General features: G+C 36.6%; 1 protein-coding gene across 3 annotated transcripts in view; it reads right to left on the reverse strand.

Annotated features, from left to right (window-relative positions):
- Positions 1-21,407, reverse strand: part of l(3)80Fg (dnaJ homolog subfamily C member 16 l(3)80Fg) — a 326,699-nt gene that overhangs the window by 51,186 nt on the left and 254,106 nt on the right. For all 3 annotated transcript variants that reach the window (XM_090394766.1, XM_090394767.1, XM_090394769.1), the window contains one exon: positions 4,082-4,292. In XM_090394766.1, coding sequence (XP_090250892.1) covers positions 4,082-4,292 — 211 coding nt within the window. The remainder of the gene's footprint in view (positions 1-4,081; positions 4,293-21,407) is intronic.

Consider the following 21,407-nt stretch of genomic DNA (forward strand, 5'->3'; position numbering starts at 1 on the left):
CTGTCACTTTAAACTATACAGATTATAATAATAATAAAAAAAAATATGACCACCCTTCTAAAAGACTGATCTACCTACTAAATTATGACTTCACCAAAGTAGTGTAAGACAAGCAATATTCCCTCCCCTTTTTTAGATGTCTATAGATTGCACTGTATAGCAAACACACTGGCAATGCATTATCCCAGTGACAGTGGTCTGGAAGACAGGATAGTTAAAAAAGATACAGAAGAAGTAGAGCAAAGAATACAGGAAGAAAATCAGAGAACAAAGATTTAGAACCAAAAGAGCTGCTAGTTCCATAACTGAGAAGATTCCTCCACAACAAACAGGTGCTTCACATGGAGAAGGGTGGTTTTAGCGGCATGATGTTTTTGTGAGTCATCTGATTGCAGTTTTCATGAATTGTTTGTTTATGACATTCTTGTTTGCTTGCTGAATCTGTCTGTGTTCTCATGTTTTGCTGTGAATTATAACTATTATTTTATTTAATTGTTGTTAATAATGGCAGATAAAATTCAAAATAAAGATGCTGTTGCTTCCAGTGAAAAGAAGATGCATAAATCCACTTCATTGCATGCTAAGATTAAAATGATTAAATTTAGCAATGATAGGATATCAAACATTGAGATAGATTGAGATAGGTCTAGGCTAAACTTACCTCACATGACTGTTGTCATAGTTGTTAAAAACAAATAATTTAAAAAGATAGGGTCATCACCACATTCTCCTTACACCCATAGTCAACCATGAGTCACATTATAGTAATCAACCTCCTGAATGGAGATGACACATGATGATAACGATTTAAAAAAACAAACAAAAAAAACACCCACTACCTTCTATAATGACTTGAAAATTCCTCTTCCCGATTATCAATTTCAATGGGACTAAAAACACAAATAAGTTTCAATATCAAATTTTCTATTTTTTTTTGCTCGCATCATCCTATATGAAAATGGCTTCCATTTCAGAAGTTTACCTTCATGATTTTTATACCAATCCTACATACATAAAGTTGCACACACATATGTAATGTATTAGTACCTGGGGTAAGTTAATTTCTCCTACTTAAAGACATTTTCACATATTCATGCTCACAGTGGAATTTGAGCACATTATTTATTGGGTGGAGAACAGGAGCACTAGATACCACTCAGCCAACCAAAAGGGAAAAATGTTCAGTATTGAATACTATGGCTACCCCTTTTGCTGAAAAAAAAATTAGTCCATGAATATCATAATGAATGTTTTTTTGAAAAAAAAAAAAAAAAAAATCCTTCAGTCAAACTGTAAGAACAACAATAGCAAAGATATATTACAGTGAATGGATTACATTCACTTTCTCCATATTGAGTTTGGCTTACATTACTAATATTAATATCAATCCTAAGATGAGCTTAAAAATAAATAAATAAATAAAAAATCCAGATCATACACTGTTGTCATCTGCTGGTTGGTTTCACACGTTTCCTTCTTACACTCATGCAGTTAATTCTCACTACAGCAAATGCACAGCAGATACAGAAATAATTTTTCTACTACAGCACATTTCCTCTAGAGCAGTACTGTACCTATAGGGCAGTGTTTCTCAAAGTGTGGTATGCGTCCCCCCCCCAGGGGGTACATGGCAAATTTTCAGCTATGCATGATTAACACATGGAATCATTATTAAGAAAAAAATAATTATTTTAAACGTATATATTTCTCAATAAATTATATATTATGTATGAATTCTACTACTCAAATTGCGAGTTACTATCGCAATGACGTTCACATCCTGGCATGAACTATTATTATTTTGATAAGGGGATACTTGGTAATAATGAAAATTTAAGAAAGGATAAGCAGATATCTGAAGTTTGAGAAACACTGCTGTAGGGAATAGATACGGACATCTCAATAATCTGTTTTAGTGGTATTTGCTATAACAAGAGCTAATAGCATTAGGTGCTTCTAGCTTTCACTCTTTCCACTTAAAACCTCCAATTACCTTTTAATTATTTTATTCGGTGTATGATGATACAACAGCGTGAGGCCCCTTTTACGGGGAAGTACAGCATCATCTCAATTCCCCCCTTCCCCCATTTTTATCTTGGCTTGGGACCGGCATATAGCTGATGAATCAGGCCTATGGTTGGATCTTAAGTATTCCTGATTGTAATCTGTGTGTATGTGTGTTCATTAGACCAGTTTGCCTGTTCTGAAGGACGAAAAACCCGAGTTTCTGGGTGAAAAAAACCCACCTCTGCATGAGACCAGCTAACTCACCTTTCTTTGAAAGAGACCAGATAAAGGTTCCTCACAACATGGATGGGAATTAAACCCAGATCTTTCCAACCAAAGGGCTTCATCTACACCGACTGAGGTATGGAGGCTCGGGAGACCCTTTACTTTTTAATTCTTTCACTTCACACTTCAAATTAACCAGAGTAGAAGTCTCACATAATAAATGATTCTTCCATCCTCTCAAATATATGTTTGGTAATTCTGCTAATGGCCTTGTTCTCTTTATTTTATTGTTATGTTTCCTTTTATTCTTTTATTATCTTATTCTTATTTTAATTTTAACTTTTATCACGTCTTAGCGTTAATGTTATCAAATCCTTGCATTCCTTCTCTTATTCTATACTTATCGTCTGGTCTGAGCCTTTGTTCTATCTTATTATACTTTATTCCTTCGTATTATTTCTTACGTGATTTAACTTTCTAAGGGTCCCCAGAAATACCTGTTCCCTGAATACTATGAGCTATCCTATTCACTTTGCAATGCAATATGAAATTATGCAATGCAATACAAAAACAAGACAATTATTAATTCTAAGTTAAACTTCTGCTTTTCTCTCACTCTCTCGTTCTTTAAATTAATTAAGCATTGATTTCTAAATGATAAATTAAATATTTCAACTTATTTTACATTCTCATCTACAACTCAATTGGTCATTTAGGCATTTAGCACGTTGATAATCTTTCTCAAATGAATCACGACAAAATCTCTAACTGAAAGTTCTTAAAATTCATTTCAAAAGGCATAGAGTCATTTACATAAATCTCAGTTCTTCACACTTCCTTCTATTACAAGTTTAAGATACACTCTTTTTGCACTGTTAGTCAATTCTCAAAAAGGAGCTAGAACATGTGAAAGTACTTATCTACTCTTTATCGGTTTCTTTCCGTCCTTCCTTCGTTACGATTCTGGCTATCTTGATTTTTTTCGCCATGTGGGATACATGTATTCTCCTGAGCCGGGTGTTGTTTCTTTGCTATGGGTTTACGTCAATGATCCTTCTCATTGACGGCCGACGTTCAATCTTGCTGAGCTCTGGTGCGGTGCCATGCCGGAACTTCCCGAAGGTCAGTTCTTAAAAGTAAGAACTGAACCAAGATGAACACTTGTACCACACGGAGAGAATGCAGGAACAAACAAATAGGGGCTGTTCAATTCCGTGTCGTGGGTTTTATATGCTCCCCAAGAACACCACCTTTCTGAGTTTGAATTTCTCTTATCATCCCGCCTATTGGTCTCTGACTGGGTGACTTCACCAATCAACATATGGGACTTTCTATTTCATAGAATGTATGCATCACGATATTTTCTCAGACGTGATGCCCGCGGGCGCTTGTAGCGTTAGGGCGATATTTGCCCTATGTTGCTGAATAATCTGCATTCTTTCACTTGTAGAAAATCACTAATAATTTCTTATAACTGCCCCTTTTTGCTGACTTACATTTATACTTGACACACAGATACATTAATTTTAATTCACATAATTCAAAGTTTAATATACACGATGTTGTTTACAAAAAAAAAAAAAAAAAAAAAAAAAAAAAACATAGTTATACTGTGCTAAAAGATAAGTATACTTATTTATTTTATGTTTACTGTTAGATTCTGGAATGGTGACATCATGTAAAATGAGGTCACCTATTTTAGATCTAACAGCCTTATTGCTATGTCACATCATTTTTTTTTTTTTGAAATTTTCATCTACGGACAAAGTGAATGCCATGTGTTTAAATTTATATTATGAATAACCTAGAAAGACAATCTTTAAAATTAACAATTTATTTACTTCATTACCTTATATTTATAACGAAGACTTTGTTCAGCATGCTTGGCATGGTACACACAAAAATATTTACGATGCCCATTCAAAGATAACACAGTTCCAATACAGTTTTTGGGATTAATGTTCAGTTCTCTGGATTCTCCAAGTGTTTGTAAAAGCAAACGTCGATACCATTCCAAATTCTTTTCCACCATTAAAAAGGCAAACATTAAGGTCTTATTCCTGGGAAATAAAATGCAATATTAGTACTTGACATTTATAATGAAAATCAGAGTTAAGTTTTGAAATATGTGCTATTATATACTTCGTTTTCAATATACTATATGCCTATTTGATTTGGCTTCTTTATGTTACTTCATTTTAGTTAATCAAATAAACACTAGGCTGATAATTTGAGGTCATCTCATAATGAGTCTTGAAAATCATCTACCACCTGAAGACTATGTTAAGAGTGAACCTGTGAAGTTTATAATAAATTTAGCTTAATCCTTTATCCAAGTGTAAGCAAACAAAGTTTGTGCCTGAAGTATCTTCAGGACTGAGGCAACTCATAGTAAAGGTAGACCAGGCTCTCATCACTCCTTGTCTCAGTATCTCCCATAATGCAACAACCGTGAAGTTTAATTCTCAGTCCAATGATATTGTAGTAAATGTTAGCAGTGAAGTTAAAATGGAATGTTTTGTGGCAATTAAATTTTTTAATGTTTATTGTTGTTATCTCACACCAGATGGCTTTAAACTCACTGACACATGAAATACTGTAAGTAGTAGTACTACAATCATAGGTCTCAACTCCAACTGGATTCAAGTCATCCAATATCATTAACAGTATGTCGCCTCCTCTTCTATCCTTCCTAAAAATATTATTATTATTATTATTCCGGGCAACTCCAAGGAGTCGACAGACTCATTGAGGGAGGCCCTAACATCATGTCAAGAACAACTATTCGACATTCACACAGTATCTATCATACCTTGCCTTGAACTCATTCACGGTCGTAGCACCCACATCAGATTCTGGCAGTTTATTCCACTCATTCACCACTCTCCAAGTAAAAAACCTAGCTCTAACACCTTTGTTAACCACACTCTTGCCCAGCTTCCATGCATGGCTCCTAGTCCTCCCACCACCAGTCCTAGTTTCAAAAATATCTTCTGGATTAATCTTATAGAAACCCTTCAGTAATTTGAATATCTCAATCATATCATCCCCTTTCCGCCTATCGACTAATTTTTGCAACCCACAAATCTTCAACCTATTCTCATAAGGTTCATTCCACAGAACTGCTCTCATCTTGGTCACTGGATCTTCTCCAGTTCCTCCCCATCACGAAGAAACCCTGGTGCCCATAACTGGGCACAGTAATCCAGATGGTGTCTTATCAAGGCTCGATACAGAGGAACAATAAGTTGTTTGTCTCTGCTTGTTAAAGTATTTTTCAGACGGCAAGTGATTTGATGAGCTGATTTAGCCACTTTTGCAATGTGCCCCCTAAACTTCAATTCCCTATCCACCAACACTCCCAAATCCCTGGCCTCATCAATCTCCTGGAGTGCGATTCCACCAACGTGAGATACTGCTGTTCTTTTTACTCCAAAATGCATAACCTTACACTTTGTCACATTAAATTGACATCCATTTTTCCTAGCCCAGACCGCCAAACTATCCAAATCATCCTGTAAAATTTTGACATCCTGTGCACTCACAATTGCTCTACCCAACTTTGCATCATCAGCAAACAAGTGAACACTTCCTCTCAGATCCTTTCCTATATCATTGATGAACAAATTGAAAAGTAGTGGTCCAAGAACAGAGCCCTGGGGCACACCACTAGTCACAAGCCATCTTTTAGACTCAACTCCTGAATAAACCACTCTCTGGTATCTCTCCATCAACCACCCTCCTATCCATCTCACCAATCCTGTATCCATCCCCATCTGCTCCAGTTTACTGATTAAGGTTCCATGTGGTATCCTGTCAAAGGCCTTGGCAAGGTCCAGTAGAATCACTGTAAACCCATTTCCCTTATCCAGTTCAGCCGTCACTGTGCTATAAAACGTGAGCAAGTTATTGAGGCATGATCTACCCTTCACAAAACCACGTTGTCCCCCATACAATATCCCATTTTGCTCTATCCAATCCTGTATTTTTTTCTTGACTATTTTCTCCAAGACCTTGACAACGATTCCTGATATGCTAATCGGTCGGTAATTTACAACAGCAGTCTTGGAACCACCTTTATGCAGTGGAACTATTTTCCCCTATTTCCACCCCCTCGGGACTAACCCAGACATGAGACTCAAAATAAACAAAATGGTCAAGGGTACTGACAATTCTTTAGCCGCTTCTCGTACGACATGAGCTGGTATACCATCCAATCCCACAGATGTATTGACATTGAGGTTATGCAATAGACTACTCACTTTGTTGTTTCAAGGATACTTGCAACATAAGGCTGAATGATATAATCACGTAATCACAAGAAAGATATTTATTTAACCAAATACTTCAGTCTGGAAATAGCAGACCATCATCAGTGGTATTACAAGAACAGTTTAAAAAATACAAGCTAGAATACTAACAATCTTCTTCTTCTTCTTCTACGCGTTATTCCCGCTTCCTATGCAGGGTCCGCGTGTTACTTAGATACGACTTCTTGTTAGTACTACTCCCAACCGACCCGTCGCCTGGTCTGCCGCTGGGGGGGGGGATATATTTTTTTGACTGTAGAGGCGTATGTTCACGAGGCCGGTTTGCCTGCTTGCGGGATGAAAAACGCCAGATAAACTGGCGGAAAAAACCCTACTGACCACGCCCAAGACCGGCTAACTTGGCTATGCCTGAGGAAGATCCTCAAATTCCTCACGTCTACAACGGGAATCGAACCTGGGACACTCCTTCCCCAGGCATATGGTTGCGAAGCGCAAAGCCACTAGGCTAACCGCGCGGTTAAGCTAGAATACTAACAATAGATCGTTAAAATTAGAACACGCCGCGTGATGTTATATCACTAAGTATGAAACGGAATATTTTGAAGTAGAAACATGATTGAATTTGCTATTAAAAAAAAAAAATAATAATTAATGAGTAATCTTGATTAGACTTTCCCAGATTTTTGATATAGATATACAGTCATTACGATTCAGGTTGGGGCGATGGAGCAAGGCCTCCACGCTTTCCTTGAACAAACGTTCGAACCTATAATGGGATCTATGTAAGAGGCAAGTCCTGGACCAAAGGATGCTGATGGTCAGTTTCAATCCCATGTTGAGCCAATCCAGACTTTTCAAGTTTGTTGTGAAGAATGGATGATTGATGTTCTTGGATTCTTTTTTCAAGAGAACGTCCAGTTTGTCCAAAATAAGAGAGATCACAGTTGCACGGAATTTGATAAACTCCAGGAAGAGATAAAGTTGAGCGTTTGTCTTTAGGAGAAGGAAAATGAGAAGACAATTTGTTAATAGGTGAATACGTAGTTGTTATATCATATTTCTTTAAAATTCTTGCGATAGGTTCTGAAATACCGGAGATATAAGGAATAGGCACTCGACATATTGAAACTTTGTTTTGTGGAGGATTATAAGAATTGAGAAGAAGACGAGTACTTTTTTCAGAAAGGCCATTGAGTTTCATGTGTTGTTGGATAGTAGAAAGTTCTTTCTGTAGATAATTAAAAGTAGAACAATTAGTTTTGGCTCTTCTGATGAGGCATTTTATAATTCCTGTTTTTTGACATGGATGATGGGCTGATTCTTTAAGAATATAACGACCTGTGAATGAATTTATATTAACTATCCCATTCTGATTTGTTGTCCTTATTCGCTCGGGCATATTATACTCATTCATACATTCAACTGCCTCCCTAAGGTCTGTATATCTACTCCCCCCCCCGCTTAATAAATCTAGTTTCCCTGATTTTGCACATCCATTACATTCAGCAACATTTTTTCAAGTCTCCTTCTTACACCGTATCCATTCAAATGCAAGCCATCCATCTTATATAGATTCTTTCGCCCATCGAACTTATTCCACACGTCCACAAATTCCACACCACTCGTCATACATAACCCACGCATAAAGTCATTTGCAGTTATGGCCCTCCTTTTAAACACTTCACTGTCATGCTATGGCAAAAGACTAATCACCCTAACTCTCTCACTATTTTCTTTTGCTACCTCAAACAATTCATTCAGGTCCTCTATCATTTCCATTTTATCTCCTTTCAAATCATTCATACCTGCCACAACAATCATTTCTTTCACCCTTTCCTTTTGCTCTCTAATAGACTCAGTTACATCCTTTATGGTCGCACCAGGTTGGTACAATTTTGTCAAATCCTCTACTAACACACCTCATACTAACGAGTCTCCATACAGCACTCTCTCCTTCATTTTGTTTACATTCACACTCATACGCTTATTTTTCCTACCATACTTTTTATTATTGGCTGATACACTCAGTCGACTTTTGTTCACGTTCTAGCTGTCGCTTTGCCCTTTGTATCGCTCCACTCAACAATGCGATCTCACTCATTGCATCTATTTCATCTTTTTTATTCTCTGTAATACCATTAATCTGCTCTGAATTAATACCATCATTCACACTTTCTACATTCACGTCCTCACAATTCTCTGGTACAACCTCGCCATTTCTTGTCATATCACTATTTTCTTCATTCTGAAGTTTGACAAAAATATCACACTCACAACCTGAAATACACTTTAATTCCTCATTCTCCTTACATTTTCTACACACATTCACTCCTTTATTATCATCTAACCATACTCCGACCGCACTACGCAAAGCGTGCATTTCGCAGATAGTACACTGAATCATCTCCTTTATATTACCATTATTATCATTATCGAATAAAGATGGCGAACCATCATTACTGGCCACCATTTTCCTTTTTACGGGAGCCATACTCACTTTTAACGTATTTTATCAAATTATAAAATGAAACACCAAAAATACACAAACAGCCACACTAAGATACGCAAGGCAAACAAAACTACGTAAAATTCAAGTAAATTTATCAATGAAAACTTAAAATAACACTTATCTTATCAGGAGCTCTCAATGAAAACAAATGACTACGAATTCCTCTAGCGGCCATTTACCGTACCTTTTACACTCGATACCAATTAGTATGTCTGATTCTGATAGCTAGGTCTCACTAATGCCTACAATCTGTGGTCCCAACATATCGACCAAGGTAACAAAACTCTACCCCTTGGTTTTTGATACTCCTAGGATTTATGTACAGACATAATAATCTACCTGCATGTTCTTTTGTTTACTCTTATCTGCAGTCTGCATGACACAGCTGGACAACTTGCAGATCTCTATTCTCCTCTAGTGCCTTATACATGTAGACATCTTTACACATGTTTGATGGGTCTGAAACAGATGAACACAAAGTCGAAACTGTTCTTTCCTCATCAACATTTCCATGATAAAGCCTATTCCCATCATTAACACAGTTATATAACACTGTCGCTCTTACACTCACATTCCCACTATTCCTCCTTCTATAATTTAGTTTCCCTGACTCTCTGTGTTAGGTTCCATACTAGTTAGTAGTTTTTCAAGATTCTTAATACCAAATGCATTGATGGTGTATGCTGTCCTGTTTTTACAAATTCAATCTTCCCTCAAACTCACTTCACACATCCAAAAACTTGCATCCATCTCTTCTACACAGCCTATGCATCGAACTGTTTGCCATCTCTTCTTCGTAATTCATTTTTATCATATCGAGGCAAAATACTGACTATTTTCACTTTTCACTCTGGTCTCTTCCAACAACCCTTTCATGTCTTCTCTCATACTGAACTTATCACTAGTTAAGTCGTTAGTACCTACTACAATTACGATCTCATTTACTTTTCTTTTTGGTTTTTGAATTGCTTCCTTTATATTCTTAATTTTTGCTCCGGGAAAACTCAAAGTTATAACTCGCTCATCAATAGCATGTTTTATTATACAGTCACCATACCAAATAACAACCTTCTTTTTACAATGTACCTTACTGCATTTCCGCTACTTCCTGACTTGCCTGTTTCTGTGTTTTGTTGTTTCTCATTTTGCTGCTTAATTTTCTTTTTCTACCTATGTTCATTTAAGCACCTCTCAACTTTTTTTTAACTCCCGCATCATCTCTCTGATGATCTAATTAATTTTGCTATTCTGGAAATTAACTGATTTTCATTAACCTTCTCAAAATCTCCAATAACCTTTACTGGGGCTAGCCTTCTTCTCACCTGTGATGCTCTTCTTAGTATTACATTTCTTGTGCATTTTTGGTGCCATTTTAAACTTATTATTGAAATATCGTAATAAAAATATGTTGTAAAGCACTAAAATCTACACTAATATACTATAAAACACTAATTTTCCAAGCAAAAAACACAATAAAACAGACAAAAATCACCAATTTTACGAGCAGTAAATTCACCAACCAACCATAATGTATCCTTGAATCAATCTACATGTTCTATACAGCTTTCATCAGAGTAGGGAAATCTTTATCACATGCTTCTTCAGAGATACCTCTACTTGTAATGTTCTAATATATTATATATTAGTTGTGATGAGGAGGAGAAAGAGGCATTCTGGAGAGAACTAGACCAGGTAGTAATAGGAATCCCTGACAGTGAGAGAGTGATCGTCGGAGCAGACCTGAATGGGCATGTAGGAAGGCGATGAAGTGGTGAAGAAAGGGTGCACAGGGGTTTGAGTAGTGGTGAAAGAAATGAAGAAGGTAAAAGAATCGTAGAGCATGCTGTGGCCTTCGGCCTGGCTATAGCTAACACGTGGTTTAAGAAGAGAGTTGGACACCTGATAACTTATAAGAGAGGGGATAAGATGAGTCAGATTGACTATGTTATATGCAGAAGGAAACATCTGAAGGAGGTGAAAAACTGTAAAGTGATTAACAGAGAAAGTGTAGCGGCACAGCACAGGTTGATTGTGGTAGACTGTGATATAAAAGGGGAAAAGAAGAATAGACAGAAGTGGTGGAAAAACAGGAAAATAAAGTGGTGGAAATTGGAAGAGGAAGGCCCAAGGAATGAGTCTAAAGAAAAGGTATTGGAAGGAACGAAGTTACCAGAGGATGTCGAAGAATGGTGGGACATAAATAGTTGGAATATTAGAAAAATTGGAGAAGAGGTGCTCGGTATAACATCAGGAAAGGGGCTGCCCGAGGATAAGGAGGCATGGTGGTGGAATGAGGAGGTGGAGTTGGAAATCAGGGAAAAGAAAGAGGCAAAGAAAAAATGGGACATGACTGGAACCAGAGCCGACAAGGAGGCATATAGATTGGTGAAGAAAATTGCAAAGACAGTTGTGGCAAGGGCAGTTGAAGAGGTTTATGAAGTACTGGAAAGAAACGGTGGTGAAGCGAAGTTGTAGAGAATAGCGAAAGCTAGAGATAAGGCCTCAAAAGACATAACATCAGTCAAGCAGATAAATTACGCCACAGGAGTAGTACTACAAGAGGAGGACAAAATCAGAGGAAGATGGGAAGAATATTTTCGTAATCTACTAAATGAGGAGAATCCAAGACAGAGGTGTGAGGATGAAGAGGCAAACGAGGGATCAATGCAGGACATAAGCAGAGAGGAAGTGTATTGGGCACCGAGAAAAACGAAGAATGGAATGGCTGAGGGGGTGGACCAGATACCTGGAGAAGTGTAGAGAAGCTTGGGCAGCGAGGGCGTAGACATGTTATGGGATCAGATGAGGAAAATAGCCCAACAGGAAAAGATACCAGAGGAATGGAGAAAAAGCATTCTCATCCCAATCTACAAGGGAAAAGGAGATGTTCAAGATTGTGGCAACTATAGAGGGATCAAACTGATGTCACACACTTTGAAGATTTGGGAAAGAGTAATTGAAGGAAGGATACGATGAGAAACAAAAATTGGTGAGGAGCAGTTTGGATTTATGCCAGGAAGAGGGACAACAGATGCAATATTTGCGCTAAGGCGATTGATGGAGAAATATAGGAAAAGCAGGCAGAGCTACATACGGTGTTTATAGACCTGGAAAAGGCGTGCGACAGAGTGGCCAGACAGGAGGTATGGAGGTGTATGAGGAAGAAGGGGGGGGGGGATCTGTAAAGTACGTGAGGTTGGTGAAGGAGATGTACGAGGAAGCGAAAACTCAGGTCAGGTCTAGTGTTGGCATGACAGAGGGGTTCCCCATTGTCGTAGGGCTCCATCAGGGATCAGCTCTGAGCCCCTACCTCTTTGATCTGGTCATGGATGTACTAGTGGAGGGCATCAAGGAGGAGGCACCATGGAGCATGATGTTTACCGATGATATTGTTCTCTGCGAATCATCTCGAGAGAAGCTTGAAAAGACCCTGGAAGAGTGGAGAAAGGTATTGGAGGAGAGAGGCATGAAAATTAACCGGGTGAAGACCGAATATATGTCAACGGGGAGTGACGAGGATATAATCATACGACTCCAGGGTAAAAGATTAACTTCAGGGAAGAAATTCAAGTACCTCAGGTCGGTCATCGAGAGGAATGTTGACTTGGATGAGGAAATATAGCACCTAATAACATGCAGCTGGATGAACTGGAGGAAGATGAGCGGGGTCCTGTGCGACAAGAGAGTGAGTTGTAAGATGAAAGGAAAGCTGTATAAGATGGTGGTGAGGCAGGCGATGCTCCATGGTGCGGAGACGTGGCCTATAACAAAGGCACAGGAAAGGAAGATGGAGGTGGTGGAGATGCGGATGTTGAGATGGATGAGTGGTGTGACAAAGAAGGACAGGATAAGGAATGACTGCAAGGGGTGGGGCCGATTGATAAGAAGGTACAAGAAAGCAGGCTGAGGTGGTTCGGTCATGTGGAGAGAAGGAGTGAGGAGTATGTTGGTAAATGAGTGTAGCGTATGGAGGTGGAGGGAAGGAGGAAAAGAGGCAGGCCCAAACTCAGATGGAGGGATAAGGTGACAGATGATTTTAAGGAGAAAGGATGGAGTCGGGAAGATGCCCTGGACCAAAGAATCTGGAAGAAGAAGATTAAAGATGAGAATGCCGACCCTGTTTAACATGGGATAAGGCATAGCGAAAGAAGAATATTATATCTATCTAATCTAATCCTGTGGCCTCCTCTTTAAGAGGGCTGCAGCTGATTAACAGTCTGCTTCCAGTGTTAAACCATCCTGCAGTAAAACAGGATGGTTCAAGACTGGGAAAATTGAAGTCTCTCAACTAAATTCACAAACAACCATATCACATCTGGATTTAACTAGAACACCATTGAGTTATGATGCATTCTGCTCAGCCAACTTGGCTGACATATTGTAATAGTGCTGTCACAGTTGGATTTAGGCTGGATTATGGATTTTAAATTATAGCTGAAGAAACTAAGGTGATGCATGTGTTTTTTTTTGGTCAGTTTGGCTGTTGTGCAGGATGAAAAACTCTGTGCCTCTGCATAAGACCAGCTAACTTATCTTCTGCTAAAAAATTCCTACAAGGGTCTTGTATCCTAGATGGGATTTGAACCCTATCACATCTGGAAGACCACGTGCACCTCATGGGAAAAGACAGTGATTCCTTATAAAGAATTGAACCCAAGGTCTTTCCATGAAGCACTGTTATAAGGACTTTTCATTCTAACTAATCTCACATTTTGCCCTCCTGCAAAACAGGCAGATTGGCCAGGGGGCATGCACATGTTGAATTCTACGTAAAAACCAATTTGAAGTTCACAGACATGATTTTCCAGTTAATCAGAATTGTAAATATGCCAACTTCAATGGTCCTGTCCGCATCATTCTTTCATGAGTATGACATGAAGAACAGTTACAAGCATTTTTCAACTGAAGTAATGTTAACTGATCTCATACAAAGCATTTTTTTTTCTTTTTTTACCTTCTAAGAAAACTCGCATTTTTCCTTCTGCAAAATAAGCAAGAATGGCCAGAGTACACCTGTAGTTAAGAGACAAAAAATACATTAAATGGATGGATGGATTGTATAATATAGCATGCCACAATATAGGGTACATTGGTGTGGCTTCCTGTGAAAAGTGCAAGTTAACCAATATGGGATAAGTGCCACTCCAATTTGTATTTGTAAATGACTGATTTCTTTCCAAATGATTTTCTGAAAGCAGTTTATATCTTTATTACTTCTGTGGTGAGCAGTACCATATTTACTCTAATATATCTCACCCTCGCACATATTTTGCACCCCTGATTTTTACTTTACGAAAAAAGAAATTAAAATTTTGCATATAGTTTGCATGCGAAAAAAGTTTAAAACTTTAAGAAACAGACAGTGAATGTTGTTATGGCTTCTGATATTTTGGAATTTGGTTGAAGAGAATCAGCATTTCAACTCAACAATAGAGTTGAATATTAGCTCAGTCGGTATAAACGAAGTCCTTTGGTTGGAAAGACCTGGATTCTATTCCATCCTGTCCATGATGTGAAGAACCTTTATCTGGTCTCTTTTGACTAAAGGGGGTTAGCCGGTCTCATACAAAAGTAGAGAGGTTTTCACCGAGTAACGCGGGTTTTTGCGTCCCTCAGAACAGGCAAACTGCCCCGTGAATGAACGAACGAATGAACGCACGCACACACACACAGAGATTTACAGTTATAAATACATTACTAATTCCTCACTAGGAGGGCTCAACCAGTCCTAAGGGATGGATGAGTGGATGAGGAATGGGATGGACCCCACACGAATAAACTCAACAATTGTCGGCACCTTTGTCGATGAGTCATGCGATCTTTTGTTAATACTACACCAATCATATGCACAGAGATGGAAGCAACGCAGTAGATGAAACATGGGAGTGAAAGCATTGACTTCTACTCATCTTGGATTGTGTAGGGATGGATTAAGATTAAGAGACCATCATTAGAACTGTTGTGCAACTGGATTTTGAGAGCTTGGGACATAATTTTGCCAGAAATAATTAATTTAATTACAGAAGCATTGTCACTAAAAGATTATTCAAATATATTGCATAACGAAGGTGAGTAGCCAATTGCATAAATAACATTGATAATTAAAATTTAAATGCATTCATTTTATAAGTAATGTGAGCAATTATAATGAATATTGAGGATTTAATTATAAATGTCAATTTAGATTTTTCCTGAAAAACTTCAGGAAAGGGATTACAGGAATTTTTCCTGAAAAAATCCCTGCATATATCTCACACCACGATTTTTAAACTTTCATTTTGGGGAAAAAATAAGTGCAAGTTATATTCAAGTAAATATGGTATAGTTGTCTATGAAGATAGTTTACTAGAGAGCAGTATTATTGTTGAATACTTTTTAGGGGAGATGGCAAATGATATAAGTATTTGCCATTATTTTCATTTTATATGCATATTCAATTTTATATAGTTGTTAGAAGCAATCACGTTAAACTTTTCTGCAAAAAAAAAAAAAAAAAAAAAAAACTATTTACATCCCAGTTCTAAAACTTAATAGTAAAAATAATATTTACAAGCTTGCATTTCACCATTTCAAGCTTAGAATTTAAGAGATATGCTCAAGTTTAAAGAATATACAAAATGTAAGTACTATGAAACAAAAAAAAAGCTGTACTTGATGCTAGATGTGAATTTTGCCACATGCAGAGACATGAAATCAGTAATTCTGAGCCGAAGAGAAGTTAAGGTATAGTGCCAAAATTTATTCAAAAGTCATACATTATCCATCAATTCTGCAGTGAAATTATGTGGAGTTTTTAAGATTTCAGCTATTTTCAGGAACTCTCTGTAATTTTAGACTAGACTGTGGTCATGCACGGGCCGGTAAAAGATGACACCACCTATCATATAATAAACAAATACCTGTCTGACAAATTTAAGAAACAAATTGCATATCCTACAGTGTAACAAATGAAAACTTCACAAATGCCACTGCTATGCATCTGCACCTCCCTGGCAAATGAAGAGGTTATTAAAAAAAAAAAAAAAAAAAAAAAAAAAAAAAAAAAAAAAAACTTAGGTCAATTTAGGGCAGTCATAACCATTAAGCAACTGTCTAGAGATAGCAAGTTTCAAGGGCAACAAAAATTAAAACCCTCAAAAATCAATAACCGGACATATTGTTTTATTTCTTATTTGAAACTTTCAGTTTATATTATAATAACCGCTTTGTAAAATTAGTCACTCATGAACATTCAGACAGCCATTTATTTATTTGTTTTGCAATCATTTGACTACATAATCAAGATTGACAGTTTTGATAAGCAGTTGCTAACAATTTATTATCAATATAATCAATGAGTAATATTACTTATTAACACAAATCTTTATGTGAATTTGCTAAAATAAAGAGCCAAAAGGCTTCAGTTTGGCGATGCAAAATTATATAGATCAAGTGGATATTAAATCCAGCATTATTTCAAATCTGAATGTAGAAACTATGAAAGTTTTGTAAGAAAGTTGCCCAGAGAGCTTACGGGAATACACTCGCCGGTATTTATGAGTTGCACTAGCATGGACCATATAAAAGACATGGTCTGTGATAGTGCAACTCAGTGTTGGAGAGGTGTATATTCGATAAAAGACTTTCTTATGAAACTTTCATAGATTCTACATTCAGATTTGAAATAATGCTTTATGTGACTAGTGATGACAGAATATCTCCATTTGTTGATCACATTGCCAGCTGATTTTGGTTGCTCCAGTTGAAAGGCAATGCATATATGGACATGGCGCCAACGTGACAGCCCAAGATGACATCTCTCTCGAAATCACTGAGTTCATGTCATGTTGCCATACCACCAATATTCAACTGCTACAATGAAATACTGTTTCCTACTATATGTACAATGGTTCTTATGTTATTAACAAACCCGGAATGTTCCATAACTTCAAATAACAGGAGTGTCCAACAATTATTGGTAGATAGTGTATATTAGAATTAACAGATTATTCACATGAAGTGAATATGAAAAGCATATATATAAATATGCAAGTACAAAATAAATAAATATATATATTAAAAATTGCAAGAAAACTGCATGTACAATTATGAATAACATTATTATTATTAACGAGAGTTTCAAAGTCACCATTTCCCAGAATTTTGAAATTTTTGTAACTTAAGATTAGCTTGATTGCAAAATGCTTCATGGCATCTCTTCACTTCCATAGGATCCTTTAGAAATTTCTTATTTAGCAAACAATTTTTTCAATCATTCTTCCTGTTTTACTGGAGTATAAATATTCTTACCTCTAGCAGTTCAATATGATGACTAAATTACCAATTTATTTACCAGAGAAAGACAGTTTCTTCTACTATTTCATAAACAATATATCTAAGCAGAGCTCTTCATGTTAAGTCACTTTACAGTTGCTGATTTCATTCATTCCATTGCTTTTTTCCAATAGAACGATGAACAGATCCGGCATTCTTAAGACAGAAGATGAACCTTTCCATTCAGCTGTTCTTTGAACACTGAATTAGAATGTCTACTCAAATATCTTCTTTTATTTACTAAACACTTGTTGTGAATCTTTAAATTCTTCCAGTTTAAAGATTCACAGTGCTTTAATTTTCCTTCGGAAACTTCTATTAACATTCTCCTGACTGTCACATTTTCTTAAAAACTTCCTAAAACAAAATTCTCTGGTCACCATCCTCAAATTTTCCATTCACTCTCTTCTTTTCTCCCCTTGTTATCATGGTGCCAAATGCTCTCTCTCTCTCTCAGCTTCAATCACCCATCAATCTCCTCAGTGAGCAAACACACTTCACGTAAATGGCAAGTCAAGTAGTTAGGTAATAATGACTGACACATTGTCTCTTCATTAGCATAAAGAGAATGTCTTCACAAAGAACAATGGATATCTCAGCAATTAACAATTTTGAATTCCAATAAAGAAGATTGAAATTATTATGACTATCAGAATCTAGTAAGTACACAAATTTCAAATGCTTTACATTTCATTTTAATATATCAACATCGGGTACATCACAAGTGCCGAACATCCCGTGTATACTAACATAGATAAACAATTGTAAAAAGATTGATAATTTTAAATTATGATTATTTTTACATCATCCACTCATAATGTACACTACAGTAACAAAAGTTTTTCAGAGAATCAGGGAAGTTGAGTCTTATATTTTTTTTTTCTATAAGCCAAATTTGAACAGTTTAAGATGGTCCCTATTTGCCTTTATTAAATGCATTTATGTTAATTTTAAAATATTTTTAAAGGAGTTAAATTTAGTTATCCTGGATGCTATATAGCGGACACAATGATCTCACCTACTCACGTTCCACTTTAATGGGATGAAAACAGCACAATGACAAAAGTAAATGGTTCTAATATTTCTTTTGACACAGAGCTGTCATCTGGTATACAATACAAGAATTGTAATAATACACATAAACTGCACAAGTAAGTAAGTGGAGAATGTTAAACTGGAAGACTAAGAATTTCTGTTTCCCAAACCATGGAAAGTTTCACCCGTCCATATTTACTAACATTTGGCTGGCTTTTTAAATGGGCTTGCCTTTCATGTCTGTATTTGCTAGGTGAAGCACAGTAGTGTTTCCATTTAATTCTCTGCAAGATGTCCACAAATGCATAGTTAGCTAAATCTAACTGGCCATAATTGTGGCAGTGGATGTTTTGTTGCGTTTCTTCAAGGTAGATGATGGCAGTTCTTCCAGTTCGTTTGTAATGTGACATGCTGCAAGAATAAGAACTTTATGTTTATCTGGAACTGAAAGGGAGGGGGGTAGGAACTAATTTTAGAAGAGAAGCCAGCTTCGGCTCATATTTGGCCATAGCTCACAGCCAGCTATGAGCTTTTAAAGCAGTACATATACATACACTGCTCAAAACAATTAGGGAATATTTTAGTTTCTATCAGAATAATTATACATTTCTGCAACTTATAGCTATTGGGTACTTATCCATGTATAAACATGAATAAATATTTCTAGTAATTAATGAGATAATGTTTAAATAATCAATATTTATTACAAATTTAACAAATTATACATTTCAGAGTAAAATAATTTTAACAAGAATAGCCAAAAACGCTTTTGTAAATTTTTAATAGAGCGCATGGTCTCCATTAACAGCCAAAACAGCAGTACATCTTGATTACATGGACTGGATAAGATGATTAAAGTCACCTTTAAACCTCCTGCAAAACTAAAAAGCTTACTCAACTCATCCAAAGACCCACTCCCTCTGCTGACCCGCCCTGGGATATACCGTATTTATTGCACTTGTAACATATCATATATAGGGGAAACAGGACGCACAATTCCTATCAGACAAAAAGAACATAAACGACACATTAAATATAATAAATATGGTGAAGCTGGCCTTTCTGATCATGCCCTTGAACACCTTCATAGAAATGATTGGAAAAGCACTAGTTGTCTACATCACACCAAAACATGGTATGAACGCAAATTCAAGGAAGCATGCGAGAGTATTATCAACCACCCCAATCTGAACAATAATGATGGCCTAAAAATCCCAAACATATGGAAGGCACATATTCGACCCACGGAACCTTCCTCTCTAAGAGCAACTATAAACAGGACTGTAGAAAATCCAGGAGATCCTAAATCAAAAATAACAATTGTAATGTTAAAAATAAGACATCACTGTTACTAAAAGAAAACTATCTGTAAGAAAAAATGTTTATCCATGTTATCATTAATAGAATTTAGCTTGATGTTATTTCTAAATAATTAATTTTTTTTTTCACTAGGTCATGCCAGTAGATTAACCTATGATCAAATTTATTGTTTTTTTACTCACTGTATTGTAATGTAACTCAGCTTGTGCTTATGTATTTGTATACACTCCAGATGATCTTAATATGAAGATCGAAAAGTCGGGATATTAAAAGAGTTATTTTTAACGCAGTTGTAAAGTCCATAATTTCTAAATTAATGTTGATCACCATGCAACACTAAAAGAAAGGATTATGATAATTCATGGAGATTCAACCCACAAGCGATGCAATCAGTATGGTAAGCTGAAGATTCATGTTTCTGGTTTGATCAATCGACTGGCTTTTTTAAAACAGTGTAGGGACAGCAATATCATTCCGAATTGCATCAAACTGAAGAGAAAATTCACCTCAACAAAGGCGCAACGAATATACCACCGAATGGAGAAAGCACTACTCAGAGAACAGATCCAGGCTACCAGAAAGAACTTAGCTGTTACTCAAACCAGCTACAAAATGAAAAATCTGAACTTAAACAAGCTACTTAAACCCAGATATCTGGATGATCCTGGAAAAGATTATGGACAACAAGGCGAACCACATCCTTCAAATGAAGAAAGAAAACCTAATTTCCAAATTTTATAGACTAAAAGATCGACAGAACCAACGGCCATATTCAAATTTCTCCACAGTGAACAATAACAACCAACCAGAAGCAAGAAACAACAGGAGCCACCAATCACCTACAGGTAACAGTAACATAGTTAACCTATCCAACCATGCTTTAAACAAAGATGAACTCTCAGTACTTAACAAAGGTCTAAATTTTGGAATAATTCTTAATTTTTATTCTTAATAAATAAAAATTCTTAATAAAGGTCTAAATCGATAAACAAACTTGAATTTATTTGTAATATTGAAAGAGGCCTAAGATTCATCCCAAATAACATAGCAGACAAAATACGTTTAGAAACCGCCAACATTTTAAATCATAACAAAACAATAACAAGCAACTTAACAAAACACGAATTAACAGCAGTGAAATCATTGAAATCAAATACGAACATCGTAATAACTAGTAGAGCCGATAAAGGAAGTGGCACCGTTGTTTTAAATCGAACCACTTATTTGGAAAAAATGAATCTACTAGTCTTGGACAATAACACATACCTACTCGTTAACTACAACCCAACCAATAGAATAAAAAAGAAAACAGAGAAACTACTTAAGTCAATTACCACATGGCCCGAAGATACGGTCAAAACAACTATTTCCGCACTATGCTCGTTCCCCAAGACTTTATGGGCTACCGAAAATTCACAAAGAAAACACACCACTCTGGCCAACTGTCAAAAGGATTGATAGCCCTAATTATCATGCAGCCAAGAAATTAGGGACAATACTTGCCTGAAATCTCTTCAGTATCACAGCAACCCCATTATGCTTTGAGTCACCTCCTGAATAAACTACTAACTTACCATCCTGTCTTTTGAATGACCTTCTCCATTCCATCTGGTCTCGCTAATTCCCAAGATGTCAATTTTATACTTCTCCATCTCTTTGCAACAATATCAAGAATACCCCATCTGTAGACCTCAAACATTCCATGTGTCTGTGTAAAATTCCCCTCT

This window comes from Typopeltis vanoorti, chromosome 6 (genome assembly GCF_054136105.1).
Source record: "Typopeltis vanoorti isolate ZY-2024b chromosome 6, IOZ_Tvanoo_1.0, whole genome shotgun sequence".
NCBI classification, from domain to species: domain Eukaryota; kingdom Metazoa; phylum Arthropoda; class Arachnida; order Uropygi; family Thelyphonidae; genus Typopeltis; species Typopeltis vanoorti.